Raw genomic sequence first — 14,887 nt, 5'->3', positions numbered from 1 at the left:
ATTTGGTTATGTAAAGAGTTTTCAAATTTGTCCATAATTCAACAGTTGTAGTCCCATCAACAACATCTCTCAGAACCTCATCAGACAAACAAAGTTGAATAGCACTATGTGTATATTCCATGAAATTTTTCTTTCTCTTTATCATCCATTTCCTTAGACAAATTGTCTACAACTTTTATTACCTTAAATAAACCTTGTTGAACAACAAGGCACGCATTTTAATAAACCACAAATTAAATTTGTACCCACCATTAAGGTTTTCTACATCAAACTTTATCACCAATGTTACTTTTATCATCATTGCAAAAGCCAACTCATAACCAAGCAAACTTTTTGATAGCATTTTATAGCAAAAACAACCTTAAAATCCCAAACCAATTAGCAAATAGATAAATATAAAAGACAAATACAATCAATCATACAAGAGCACATACAAAATTTATGTGGTTTAGTAACTTAGGTTTACTCTATGAGTGAGACGATCATAGAAATTCACTATGAAAAAGTAGGAGATTACAAGGTCTCATAAAATTACTCTCTTATCTAAAATTTCAAGGTAACCCAAAACTCATTTTTTTTACTCTTCTTTCTCTAGCCACCAAAGTGTAAAGAATAAAAACACTCATAAACAAATCTTACCCTCAAATATAACAACTTCAGGTTTTAATATAGACTAAATATAAGAATATTCTTTTTTCATCTAATCTATAATTTAAAACAAACCCAACATTCTTATTTTATATTTTTCTTTTAATTTTAATACTCAATTATCATTTTGAATATAATAGAAATGAGTGACCACGAGGATGGAGTGGCTTAAGTGCTCTTTTGATATTGTTTTATGGTTGCTTTGATGTATTAATATTAAAAATAAAAAAAAATAAAAAATTATTTTAATATATTTTTAAATAAAAAATTATAATTTTAAAATCTAACCTCGACAGATAATCCAAATCTAAGGCCGGGTTAAAAATATCACAAAGAATTTAACTTGAAAAAACTTTATCGATCCAACGAGTTGACACTAGACGAAATCAATATGAAAAAACCCAGATGAGACTTTTTATTTTATTTTATTATTATTACTATTATTATTATGTATTAAGAGTCTTCAAGCGAGAGCAGCCACAACCGTCGCAAAAAAAAATCTAAACTCTTCCTCCTGCCAATCTCTTTTTCACATAGTCCAAATCCTTCAATTGAAGCCACACCAGTTGCAAAGAAAGGTTAATCTCTTCTTCCTAAGCCACACGCAAAAGACTTACTGTCGAGCTTTGATTACTTTCAAGTTAAGGCAAGTAAACTTCTCCATGAATTTGTCTTTGTTTCTGTCCTGTATTATCTTTTTTCAAATAGTCTTTCCTATTTGAGTATTGGTTCCATACTAAGATTATTGAATTTGGGTCTGTAAGATTTTCAAAAGAAAGTACAAATAAAGACCAGGTAGCAGTACTGTAAGTTTCTTGGATAATTAACGGCGCGGATTATCCAAATGTAACTTCTTGTTAGTTGATAGGTTTAACTCTGCATTATCTTGCATCAGCGACTGTATTTTTATGTTTCCTAGAAAATGCAAAAATCTGGCATTGGCTTAAATTTGTATTCTAATGTTAGAACTGGAAATTATGGTAAAACCTTTGGCAGTTTGGTTTGGGTGGTAAGTTGGCTTGTTTTTCATGAACAAAACACAGAAACTTATTTTATTATCTACCTAAAAGTCTCGAAACAAAATAATAATGTACACACAGGATTTTCATCAGGATATTGGATGACTCCTTTTGCTTTTCCATATCTTGTAATTTATTTCCTTTTTTCTTGGTATCTTCTACATGGGTCCTGCTATAGAAATCTTGACAAGGCATAACATACATTCCTCTCGAAGGTCTGGGGAAATTCTGGGTCTCTCCTTATAATCTATGGACTGTATATATAAATACAGTGGTATCAATCAAAACCCAATCAAGAGTATTCTGGGAGTGATTTGCATGGTCCATTAATTAGTCCTTTGCTAGAAAGTATGATAGGATGAGGGACAGAACAGGACAGGACAGCATCTTATTAATTGATGCAGTGAAAATGGCTAGAAAGTATGAATACCAATAATGCTTGCCAAGTATAATGTTACTTTTATATTTGCCATTTGATCTTGTTATATCTAATGTGATAATTTCAAATATATTTACTTGTTAAACATGCAGGATAATCTTTGTTGTTATTGTACTCTTAACATATTGTGGTCCACTGTCACTTTGATAAATGGGGCAAGTTCATGCAGGATATCCATGCAACATCTTATTAACTGATGCTATGAAAATTGCTAGAAAGTTTGAATATCAGTAATGCTTGCCTAATATAATATTATGATCTTGTTTTATCTAATGCGATAATTTCAAATGTATTGTTAATTAGGTAAATATAATGTGATAATTTATGTTTGATTTGGTTTAATATAAATCTTTAAAATGTCATTTCATGATGGTAGTACTTCTAATAGTGATCCTTCAACAACTCAATCATCTCAACCTTTAATTCCCATATCCAGTGTTAGTAGAGGAAGAATATATCAACAACTCAATCATCTCAACCTTTAATTCCCATATCCAGTGTTAGTAGAGGAAGAATATATTTGGCATGGGATCATTATAGAAAAACTCCTGAACTTGGTATTGGATGTAAAAAAACTAAATTGGTATGCTTATATTGTGCCAAAGTTTTTGCGAGTGGTGGTATTAATTGATTTAGCAGCATCTAGCTGGAACTAAAGGAGAAGTTGAACAATATCGTAAATAACTTCTTGATGTTTGACATCTCATGCTTTTGAATTTTCAAGAAAATGTTGAAAAGAAAAGGAGAGTTAGAGAAATACAAGTAGATTTCAATCAATTTAATGCACAACAAAAATATGTAGAAATGATTATTAGACATTTAATGCTCAATTAGGTGTTTTATATAAGTGTTCTATTGAAAGTTTTTTTTTTTTGACCTAGTTGACTTGTGAACCAGTCATTGTTTCGAATAGATGACTAGACTAAGTTTAAAAGCTATAAAACTAAACCAGGTTTAAAAATTATAAAAAACACTTAAAAAAAAGTAACTTCACAGTATTAAACACACTTAAAAACCAAAATTTGTACAGTGTGACTAAATTTAAACCACAGGGACCTCCACTGCCTAGAAACCAAAATTTGTACAGTGAGGTGCTCCGGGTAGGCATTAGGCGAATGCCCTGCCACAATTAAAAAAAAAAAAATGAAAAACATTTATGGCGCTTAGACGCTCTCTCTCTCTCTCTCTCTGCAACCAAAGAGGTACAAATATTGAACCCCATTTTTCTTCTTTAAACCATGGAGTATAATCTTTGCTTTCTCTCAACAATTTGGACCTTATAGTAAAAACCCGCTTCTCAAAATTTGATCTTTTCTTTCTGTTGTTTTATTTTAGGAAGAAGACATGGCTTCCATAACTGCAAGCTTGCCTTCTCCACCATTGTTGGTTCATGGTAAAAGGACCCTTTCCAGCACTCTTCAAACGCTCCCACTTTCTCCCATTAAAGGTGAGCATTATAGATTTTAAACGATCTACTTTGCATTTTAATGAGCTTTATGGTTCAGTTCAACTGTCCAACTCACCTTGCTTATTTCAGTGGATATATTAGTTGCTTGTAGAACCTGTTTGTGTTCATTACCAACATTTTAGGGTAGAGGTACTGCAAGTGTAATATGGTGAGCTTGTACATGTTGAGATTATGTCTAAGATGCTACTCTTTGAGACCTGTATTATTGAAAACTAAAACAGTATCATGGGCATGAGGGGTATGCTGTTACCTTGGTGAAAAGTGGGGATCTTACTGATGTTGAAAACATTTAAATTTAAGAACCCATGATCGATGCAAAATGAGTGAAAATGAGAACACGAGTTGGAATTTTACCATACTTTTAAGTGATAGGCTTTTTTATAAAATGATTTATGGTGAGCTGGAAGCAACGAACTATCAGTTTCTCTTAGAAGAAAAAACCATGGATGATGCTTTTGGTGTTTGTCAATGAGGTAGATTTTTTTTATCACATATCCAATTTATGGAAGGTTTCAATTGTTGATTCAGATTTTTTATTCTTTTTTGTGTTTTTAAGATTCAACATTGTATCTACAACATTTTGCACATTAGTGATTTTAGCAATGGACTATGCTTATGAAGTCTGTTGCATGGCCGAGGAACTATTTTGTTTTTGAAATATTGTAGCAAGTTGCTGTAGTTCACTCAGTTAAACTCGTTATGGTGTTGATGCTTGTGCTTTTGTCCTTGAGTCTCGATAATATTGCTCTGCAGACAGACAGAACTGTGTTTCTGTTGTTGTGAGGGCTACTGGGGAAAGCTCTGAGTCATCAGCCCCCCTCGGGATTGTTAAGTCTGTTAAAAACATAGTGAGTGTTCATCTCCCTCTCTCTCTTGCTCTATGATTGTGTTCTCATCATAGTCAAAATGTGGTCTGTTTGATCATTTATATATTTGTGGCTTCTTTTATTATCATTTTCCTCTTGTGATTGTTAGCATCTTATATTATGTAAAGCTGGAATATTCTCAAGTTTGTTGACAATAGACAAGGATGCTTATTTATTATGATGCATGGGATGGTTGGTTGTCATCCCTCAAAATAACCCTTGCTTGTCTTTTTCTTTTAAGTAAAATCATTTTCAGCCATCTAAAGGTTTTGATTTTTTGATATATCCTTGATTGGTATGAAACAGTGGGATGATTCCGAAGATAGGCTGGCTCTTGTCGGTTTGGGGTTTGCAGCGCTGGTAGCCATTTGGACATCGGCAAAACTCATCCTGGTGATATATGCGACTCATTCTTTTTTAATATTATAGAAAGCAAAAGTGATTTAGGGGAAAGGTCTTGAAATAAAAAAATTATTCAAGTTTATTACTAAACAAGTACCATATAAATTGAAACACCCCGAGTTTTTATATAGTCATCACTTGAAACACCCCGAGTTTCTTTCCTTTCCTTTTCCTTTATCGTAGATCAAGTTATAGATTAACACTGACCTTTACTGGTTCGGGCAATCTGAAGCTTTATGACCATCTGATTTCAGAAGAGCCTTGGGATTGTGTAAAGAAAACCAAATTTAGAGTTATAATGTGGCACTGTGCTCAATTTCATGTGGATAAAACTAACTCTATGCTTATTGGAAAAATCTAAGAAAGGAGACAAACCATGTGCATGATAGCCTTCTTATTTTCATGATATTTGTAGCAAACTTTTTTGAAATTAAATGCCCTGCCTATATATGTCAGCACACAGCTTATCATTTTTCTGGCTTCCACCATAACAAGAATTCTAATTATTTATTTTTGCTTTCCTTTTTATGCATAGGCCATCGACAAGTTGCCTGTTGTCCCAAGCGTGCTAGAATTGATTGGCATACTTTTTTCTTCAGTAAGTAATATACCTCAACTTATGGTTTCTGAGAATGTGCGAGCAAATGAAAAAGAACTTTTAAGCTCTTGCAACAATTATTTGTGTACCAAATGATTCCTAAAAAAATAAGCTTTCTTTACTATTCTCGCCTGTTGATTACCTCACAAAACATCATTTGTCTTCTATATATCATACTGACTTAAGCTTTTCCATCCATTCCAGTGGTTTATATATCGATATCTTTTGTTCAAACCCAATCGGTAAGTAAAACCAATGACTATTTGGTTTTGTTGCTGTTGATGTTTCTAAAATATTCCTTGGTTCGCATGAATTTTTATTTGGTTTATGATGTTCAACGTGTGATTAAAACTGGATTAATATGTTATTCAAAGTTTGCAGCAATATATTTTTTGTGTTGCTTTTGGCTCACAGGGAAGAGCTATTCCAGATCATCAAGAAGTCAGTTGCCAATATCTTAGGCCAGTGAATCATGCTTTGAAATGTAGTCAAGCGTGTACCTTTAGAGCTTTCCCTGATTGGCATATCGTGTATCTATATGGGTGGCAATGACCAGTTGACCTACACTTTCATTTGGTAGTGGAAGTTTTTGATGCATCAAGTTTAAGCAATTCTATGTTCATTTTCTGGCACTCGTCTGTTCTCATCATTCAAACATATTGGATGTTCATAACAAGACAGTTGAGATGAACAACATCTCAGCACATAGTACAGAGGTAAGTTATTGAAACATTGTTGGCTGAACTTTGCCTATAGTTTCTCGTGTATGGCATTTGAGATGAAAGGATATCAGAAATTACTTAGGATAAATAAATTTGAGCCTTCAAATTTATCCAGTATAACAGGGAAGTGAGATTGGTGTATGTTCTATGGTGTTGTAACCAGGATCCGAGCTCCAACTACAGGCCAAACCTTACATATATTGTTACGTTACTTGTATGTACACATGAGATCTATGGAAAACACAGCTTTCTATGGTAGAGACTTTAACCAACAGAAGCAATAGCCTCACTTCAAGATGAAATGTTTCAGTGTCATCTCTGCAATGCGCAATTAGATTTCACTTTTCAGGTCTTGCCTTGATGGTGCAAGCGCTAGGATATTTGAACTGACTCTCTACAAAAACTGTCGCTGATGAAAAGCAACTCCTCAGCAATGCAAAAACATGGAGATCAAGTCGCACTAGTACATAGGTCAATTGACAAACGAAGGAGCAGAAACTTATAAGCACCAGGGTAACAAAAAAGACACTTCAACATTTAGATGCACACAACTTGCTATTTCGTGTTGAATAGAAAACTGGACTCGCTTGTAAAGCCTCATCTATAACATGTGCTATGAGAGAGGGGTTAGCAGAGGTGAAAATGATGATGAATCTCGCTGTATGTTTCCTCCAATGAGCCAAATAGAGTTAATCATGAAGATTTGAAACAGATCAGTACTCGATATGAAGGTGATACTTCAGAATAAAAGGTCACTGATCTTAGAATCCTTATATTAATCCACTGCTTTTTTTTATATTAATTCTTCTTGGGGATAATAATGTGTGCTTCATATTGTTAATCAGCTTTCAATAAAGTTTTCAAGTTCTTTCCACCGAACTCTCAAACATCAAATTGCTGATTCTACTTATAGCTAGTCTTAGACAGGCTTCCTAGAGGATAGATTTATTGGAGTAGCATAGATTGTAATGTTGAATTGCTGACAAACTTTCAGAGTGGAAGTTTCTTTCTTCTTTTTTGTTGATGAGAAGTGGTGGTTTCTGTATCTTTGTAGAATAACGAAAGGAAGAGTCATATCTTTAATTGTTCCAAAAGTGATGAGCTTTCCAAGACAACCTCGTAAACATGTCCAAACAAGTCTTTCCTGCTCCATCAAGACATTTTCATTGCGTCCATGGTTCAGATTTTGGTCTAGGAAGCAGATCTTGTGGGCAATATATGTCTTTCTCGTCGATCATCAAGTCATCTCCTTCAGGTGAAAACAGCCCACCATCCAGCACGCGAACTTAGAACTAGCAAATTGACAAACAAGATCAGTATGAAAAGGCAGGGAAGGAAACATGAACTCTAACTGGATTCACCTGATTAGCATAAAGAAGCACAGAATTTAAATGAAGCGGGAGATAGATAAATGGAAGCTATAGCAGTCACAGACCAACATAGAGTGCAGAAAATAAAGGGAATCCAAAATGTCTAAGCCTATGCAAGAAAACACAGCAATGAAAATAAAGATGGAAACTTGAACTGCTGCGATCAAGATAATATTCCAAGAAATAATTAGAATGACAAAAGTCGAAGCTCATTGAGATGTAGATGCATTTTCATTATATCGGCATTGATAATACGCTCTTGTAATCAATCTGAATTAGAAACAACAACCATGATGTTCTTGCCAAATACCTAGCAAAGACACCACTTGAGTCAGTATGTGAAGAACTACTCACCACTTGATGTTTCGTGAACTCATGAATTTCTGCACCGCTCATGTTTTAATCAAATAGTTCTTGAAATCTTCTTCATTATTTTCTTGGATTCCTGAGAGAAGATATGGCTCGAGGTTACAATAGCATCAGATGAAGCAGCTTTTGCCTGCTGAATGCAGGCTTTGGTCTTACCATGATTTCCCCATAGAACATCCATTCCCAGCTCGCTTCCTTCCAAATTCTTGCAGTTGACACATTCAGTAGCTTCTCTCCTCACACCCTCATTCTCAACATTATTATGACAATCAGCACAACTGCACTCCTCACAATATGATCCAGAAACAAAGCGCCCACAGTACCTGCCCATTCTTGTAATAGTTTTTTACTTACTTGTTATAGCTTGAATAATTTGTAATTTATATCCTAAATTTTATTCACGCAATAATATTTAGTAAATAATTTCTAAATATTTATGAGATTATCGTTATTTTTCAATGACTGAAAAACTGATATAAAAATCACAATTTCGCCATTAATTTTTATTTTTTTTAAGAAAAACTAACCATCCCCTCCTCTTTTATCCTCCATTTTCTCTTGAATTGCCTAGAGATTAAAGGTATATGTGGATAAACTGAACTCATCAGATATGGTTGTAGCTTCTTGTGGGAAGAAGAACGATGGCGGACACTGAAGCATTTCAAAATTATTTGCTAAAAGATGCTGATGAAGCTGAACGGCTGTTAACCAAGGTATGCTTGCAATGGAAAAGAATGTTGGAGAAAAAAGGCAACAAAATACAATGGGTGATGATCCTTCAGTATCTTATGGATGAGATCCAGGTGATAATTAAGAAAAGGACATGACAGATGTGAAGAAAATTAGTGGAAATTGGACTTGCATGACTAAGGCATCCAACTGAGAGGTGGATTAAGAAGAAATAAGCACCAAATTCCTTGCATGCAGCTATCTGGATGGGAGCTTAAATTCACAATGTTTCTCTTCACTTGGTGACGGTGATTGAAGTGCAGAAACTAGATGATTTTTTCATGAAAAATGATGCTACCACCGAAACTTCCTTGAGCTTCTCTCCAATTTTTCCCCACATCTTAACCTCAATAATAGCTCATTTTCTATTTAAATTCTTGTTAATGAGATAGAGAATTCTTGAACTCAAACGTAAAACATAAACAATTTAAAAAAGCTAAAATTTAATTGAAAAGAATCAAATCCAGTGATTATTTTAACCAACAAATTATAGTTATTGAATAAAAAACCCAACACATTAATTATAACAAATAAAAAACCAAGGATATAAAAATAAAATAATGACTCGTTGGTTTAAATGAACCAAGAATCATAGGTATAAGGATAAATTTTTAAATACAATTAATTTTTAATAAGTTCTTGAAAAATTTTCACGAGGAACCATAAATAAAAGCAAACTCTCACTCATAAATTTTATTTCTAAATAATCAATTCATATATTATAATAAAATCTAAATATAAGCTAAATAACCCTGTTTATACTAAGTAAAGCATCTTGGACAAGGCTGAAAAAATAAAATAAAAATAGAATGTTAAATCAATTAGGAAGCTAATGCGATTCTTGCACAATATCTTATGAACTTTATTGGAAGGTCTTCTCGATATTTGATCATTGTAAAATTCTAACCCTATAGAAAAAAGATCAGTTTGAATCATCTAGCAAACTTTTAGCTTGGTTCAATAGTCGAACAAAAATTATGCTCATTAATATAAAACTACATATTAGAAAAATAAGTTAAATTCACATGTAAATAGAAAAAATAAATTGAATATGCTAATCTTATAGGAAATAAGAACTAGATGTCTTAAATTAACTCATTGAATGCCTTTTTAATTTTTTTTAGCCAATGACCTTGTAATAAGCCAAATTAATACATGTAATGGATCATGTGATGTTATTTGATTATTCTCATCACCTGTCTAACATTTTAGCAGCTTCTCTTGGTGAGTCATCTTTTTTGGATTCATCTGTGTCTTGATCCTCCATCCTCAATGATAATGCGAGGGAAGGGAAATGACTGAATTTTTTTAATTGTAAATACAAATTGAGATTTTATTTTTTTTTGTAAATTTCAAAAATCACATATCAAAACCAAATTAGTATTTTGTTTCTTTCTGTTTGTTTTATATTATATTTGATTTGTGGGTTGTTTATTTAGAAGCAAAAATCAAATTCAAGTCTAACTAAATTATTGAAAGATTTATGAGATTTCTTGGTCTATTGCTTAAAAACAATAATATGATTTTAATTGGTTTTAGAATCTTTGTTCTTCAATAAAAGAGAAAGAAATTGTATATGAAGAGAGAGAACTCATGTTTAAAAAGAGTTTCTATATTATATATATATATATATATATGAGTAATTTGGTTATTTTATCAAATTTAAAAATTTGTGTTGATCCAGAATATAAACTGTAATTTTTTAAATTATAGCGAGTAAGTGTAAAACATGCCAATCTATATGAAATTAGAGGTAATTTTCCCATACTTCAATTAGGGATGAAACAAGTAATTTAGCAATTTCCAATTCTTAAAAGAGAGAGAGAGCAAAATCATCCATATCGAAATTGAAACAAATACTAATAAAACAACTGATGTGAATTGAAATAGAAAAAAGAGAATTAAAGAGAGCTCATATAAAGTGGAAAAAAAAAGAGCATGGTGGTAATTGTAGATTTATTTATGAGATACAACTTTAAAAATTACTTTGACTATGATATAAACCAAGAAAAAGTGAGAAAATAATTAAATTATAGAAGGGCGAGGGTAATTTTCTCTAAAAAGTAATATCTTTTAAATAAAATTATTAAGTTTCTACCTTAATAGGTTATTAGAAAATAGAGAAATTGAAGAAATTGAAAGGGAGAAGGAATTACAAATCTTGTAAACCCGGGTTAAACTCTCAAACCCGCAATCCATTAAATTCTTGACATGAGCTTAATTTAGGAGCTTAACACCTAAAAAATTAAATGTTAGATGATAAAATCAATTAATTCAATTCAATTCAAAAACAAAATTTGTTTAGAAAATAAATGTTAGATGATAAAATCAATTAATTTAACAAAGCCGAGAAAACTAAAAGCAAAGTGACCCTTGTTATTTTAAAATTGACCATAAAAATCTCATAGAAAGCGAATAAAAAAATAACAAAATGGTAAAGGATGGAAGAAAAAGCTTTTAAAAAAGAAAAAAACTGTGGAAACTCGTGTCCATGTCAACTTCATTAAATATCGGAGTCAATCTTTTAAACATGCAAATCGTTAAATTTTACATCCGAACTAAATAAAGAAACTTAACCCGACTAACCTGCGACCTGAGATATAAGATGGGGATAACCTCACAAAAAAGAAAAGTTGAACAAATCACAAAGCACATAGCCCAATAATTCAATGTCAAATGAAAAAATTGAAAAAAAAAAACAAATTCTAAAAGGGATTTAAAAAAAACACCAAACTCAAATCAGGTAAATCATTGAAACTAGTGAACCGAGTCATGAGAATTGGACAGGCCTGTAAAAGGGAGAAATAATCACAAAGTAAAATCCTTAATTATAAAAAATTAAAAAAAAATAAACAATGAGGACCATATCTTGCACCAAAAATAATTGAAAGAAACTAATGAGGGACTAAATTGAAAACAAAATAAATGAAGAAAATGATAGAAAAAGAGTAATGAAAAAAATAACAACCAAAATTTGAAAAAAAAAATGAATTAAAATTCTAAAGGACAAAATAAAAAAATGCAAATGATGAAAAAACAACAATCAATAGAATGAGGACCAGATCGTAAACAAAAAAACAAATTAAATTAAATGCAGAGAGGGATGAAATTGAAAAAAAAAACTTCAAGAAGCATTAAAATCAAAGCAAATAGAAATAAAAAGAATGAGGACCAAACCTAAAACAAATACAAAATGGAGGACAAAAATTTTTCAAGGGCTGGCACAAAAACCAAGACCAGGAGAGAGAAACAAAAGGCAGGAGAAAAAACTCCATCGTAGTCGAACTGTCACCCTCCTTGGAGCAAGTGCCATTCCACCACCTGCACTATTTCCTTGCACATCGAATGAGACAGTGATAAGTTTTTTTCCACTGTAATTGGCCACACGTGCCTCTAGAATAGCACAGAGGACTCTGACACGTTGATGCATGTGTGGCACCTGTCAGCATATTTTATTGATTTATTAATATTTTAATAAGACAAATTACAGAAAAAGGCCCAAGGGCATACCGTTATTACAAAAAAAACTTTGGTCCAAAGACCAAAATGCCCTCAGAAGCTATTCTTTAAATTTGAAAAGTCAAAGGTCAACAATGTAAATTTACTATACAAAAATAATTCAAAAACAAATAACCCCTCCCTGCAAGGCCATTTTTCTGAACATCCAATGGTATAAGCGTTATTTCACTATGCAAATTAAAAGAAAAGAACGAAAAAAAACCCTTAACAAAAGACTATTTTTTATAAGATTTCAAGGGCAAAAAAGTATTTTTACTGTGCATTATAAATTTGAACAATAGTTTTGCACCTTATCAATTCTCAAATGACATTTGGATCTTATGAAAAATATGATTTTGCCCCAATGCTAAAGCAATTGGTAAGAGTAATGAATCTCCTCATATGCTATAGTGATTCGCTAAGGCCTTTTAGTTTTTTGTTAATTAGCTAAAAATTAAAAAGCTAATGATTAAATTGGAAATGACACAAACATTAAGGGACTATTTTAATACAATCAAAGATGGGATTAAGAAGAAATTGGGAGAAAAAGGTTAAAATTAGCTAAATAATTAAAAATTAAAAAGCTAATAATTGAATTGGAAAGGATGGCAAAACATAAGGACTATTTTTAGTGCAACCCGAGAAGAAATTAAAAGAAATAAAGAGAAAGTATTGAAATTGGCTGAAAATAAAAGAAAAATAAAAATTTGAACTAGAAAAAATGACAAACTTGAGGAACCAATTTAAAAACATATAAATTATAACTTAAATGAAAGGAATGTTTTGGGTAAAATAACGTTGTTTCATGCTTTAATTAAAAAAAGAGAGAGGTTAAAACGATGTTGTTTTAGGCATGCATGGTGAATAGTACTTATTCCCCATTTGACAACCTGCATGATCTTTTTTTCATGTGTTTTGGCAAGAACATGGGCACTATTTTCTCTCTCCCACACCTCCTTAAAGGTCAAACAACACACCATTCTTCTCCACTAACATGTGTACTATATTCTCAGCCAAAAATTATACATTTTAGGCCTTTTTCTCTTTTACTTTTCTTTTATGTCTTTCTCAAAAGTTTGCATGGTTACCATTCAAATACAAAAATAATGAACATGTTACTATTCATGGATGAATATTATTTATTCATGCATTTTTATTTTATTTTTATTTGCAATGACATTAAATTTATTTTGTAAAAACATGTCTTTGTCTTTTTTTTATTAACGTAGGTGTTCGAGCCAGTTTGCGTGCACCTCGACTAATCCTACGGGCCCTAAAGTTAACGATCATGTAAGCTTCTAGTGGCCATCATATTAGCAACCATAGGACTCAAACCTGAGACCACAGGGGGAGCAAACCCCTTGATCTCAGGCTCTTACCACTGGACCACCTACTAGATGGTTAAATATTTATAACCAAAGAACAAAAGCAACACAATGAGTTTTCCTTAAGTTAGTGTTATTTTTATTAAGCTTGGGTTTTAACAGCTAGGTCGATGTGTTTTTTTATTTTTAAAGACCAACGTAGGCCCAATATGTGTTTTTTTATATAAAAAAAACCTTAAAAGAGTTTAATAATACGTTGAAGAGTTTTTGTCAAGTTAGCATCACGTTTTGATTAAGCCTAAATCTTTGTTTTAAAACTTAGGTTGATGTCTCTCCCAGTTTTAGAGACTGACAAAGACAAACAAGGTTAATAATAAGTTCATGAATGTCCTCTTAGTAGATACCGAAGTAGGAAAAGCTTAATATTCTTTTCAACTTTTTTTTTCCTTATAAATAATAATGATAATAAAAAAAGCCAAGAAATATATATATATATATATATATAGAAAAAAATTATCAAGTTACGAGACTCTTGATTTAGGGCTCAACGTTAACTCAAATAGAAATCCACCAAAAATAAATAACTTGCAAATAAACTTAGAAAATAATTTTGATGATAAATGACATGTGTAAAAATAAATCTAGGAGAAAACACAAAAAATATAACCTTTCATTCAAAAGGATGCGGTAAGGGTTATGTTTATCTTCTCTTATGCATATCCAACCCCTTACTTGAATCTCTAGAACCAATGCATATTTTATAATTCTTAGTCTCCTTAAAAAACTAGGTGGCAACTCTATTTTTCATATTTCTAATTTTAGTTTTTGAAGGTCCCATTTTTATTGTCAGATATGAGATATACCAAGAACTAATATGTAGGTGTTTGTTGGATAACATGTACACTAAACTAATCCGTATAAGAATTTTATATGGAGAGATCACTTATATCTATAGAAATGTTCATGTGACAGTTACGTAAGTAATTCTTAGACTTGAGATCACTATAATGACATAAAATCATTTTGTCCCTCGAAAATTTTTAGAGTTGATTTATGTACTTTCAAAACAAGAAATATATAATGGACATGTCTCTAGAGACAATATTTATTATTTTTTTAATCTCTAAATTATTCATGTAAAAAACTCTTAATTATAAAATTGTCAAACTAAAGCATGTACAGATAAAAATGATTATTATTATGATTTAAAAACTTGACCTAGGGCAAGGCCTATGTTATAGGGCGAAAGGTTTAACCCAAAATCATTTAACATGATTAAAATGATATCATTTTGGAAAGAAAAAAATAAAATAAAAATCCAATGAGTTTTTTGAACGTATTTTACCTTGGATTGACTAGATTGTGGGTCAAACCAAGTTTTTAACCAAGTCAAGCTAGGTCAATTTAGTCGGGTCCCAGGTTAGCAGGGTTCTA

The 14,887-nt window shown here is 31.7% G+C and overlaps 1 protein-coding gene across 2 annotated transcripts; it reads left to right on the top strand.

The window, feature by feature from the left end:
- The first annotated feature begins 1,095 nt into the window (after positions 1–1,095).
- LOC7483535 (protein CURVATURE THYLAKOID 1C, chloroplastic) lies at positions 1,096–6,303 on the top strand. 2 transcript variants are annotated; one of them, XM_052451706.1, is made up of 7 exons: positions 1,096–1,298; positions 3,446–3,553; positions 4,328–4,422; positions 4,747–4,833; positions 5,378–5,440; positions 5,645–5,682; positions 5,855–6,303. In XM_052451706.1, exons 2-7 carry the CDS (start codon positions 3,451–3,453, stop codon positions 5,907–5,909), a joined length of 441 nt encoding a protein of 146 aa, XP_052307666.1. In that variant the 5' UTR covers positions 1,096–1,298; positions 3,446–3,450; the 3' UTR covers positions 5,910–6,303. The 2 variants fall into 2 exon arrangements, with proteins under 2 accessions (XP_052307666.1, XP_006385459.1); XM_006385397.3 differs by having other exon boundaries at positions 1,098–1,294; positions 3,442–3,553.
- Positions 6,304–14,887: the final 8,584 nt, after the last annotated feature.

The sequence above is a fragment of the Populus trichocarpa genome, chromosome 3, assembly GCF_000002775.5.
Source record: "Populus trichocarpa isolate Nisqually-1 chromosome 3, P.trichocarpa_v4.1, whole genome shotgun sequence".
NCBI lineage: Eukaryota > Viridiplantae > Streptophyta > Magnoliopsida > Malpighiales > Salicaceae > Populus > Populus trichocarpa.
This window is presented reverse-complemented; position numbering and strand designations above follow the sequence as displayed.

Coding starts and splice junctions, on each gene's coding strand:
- LOC7483535 (XM_052451706.1), top strand. CDS start 3,451: ATGGCTTCCATAACTGCAAGCTTGCCTTCTCCACCATTGTTGGTTCAT. Junction 4,423..4,746: donor TTAAGTCTGTTAAAAACATA/GTGAGTGTTCAT, acceptor GGTATGAAACAG/TGGGATGATTCCGAAGATAG. Junction 5,683..5,854: donor CTTTTGTTCAAACCCAATCG/GTAAGTAAAACC, acceptor TTTGGCTCACAG/GGAAGAGCTATTCCAGATCA.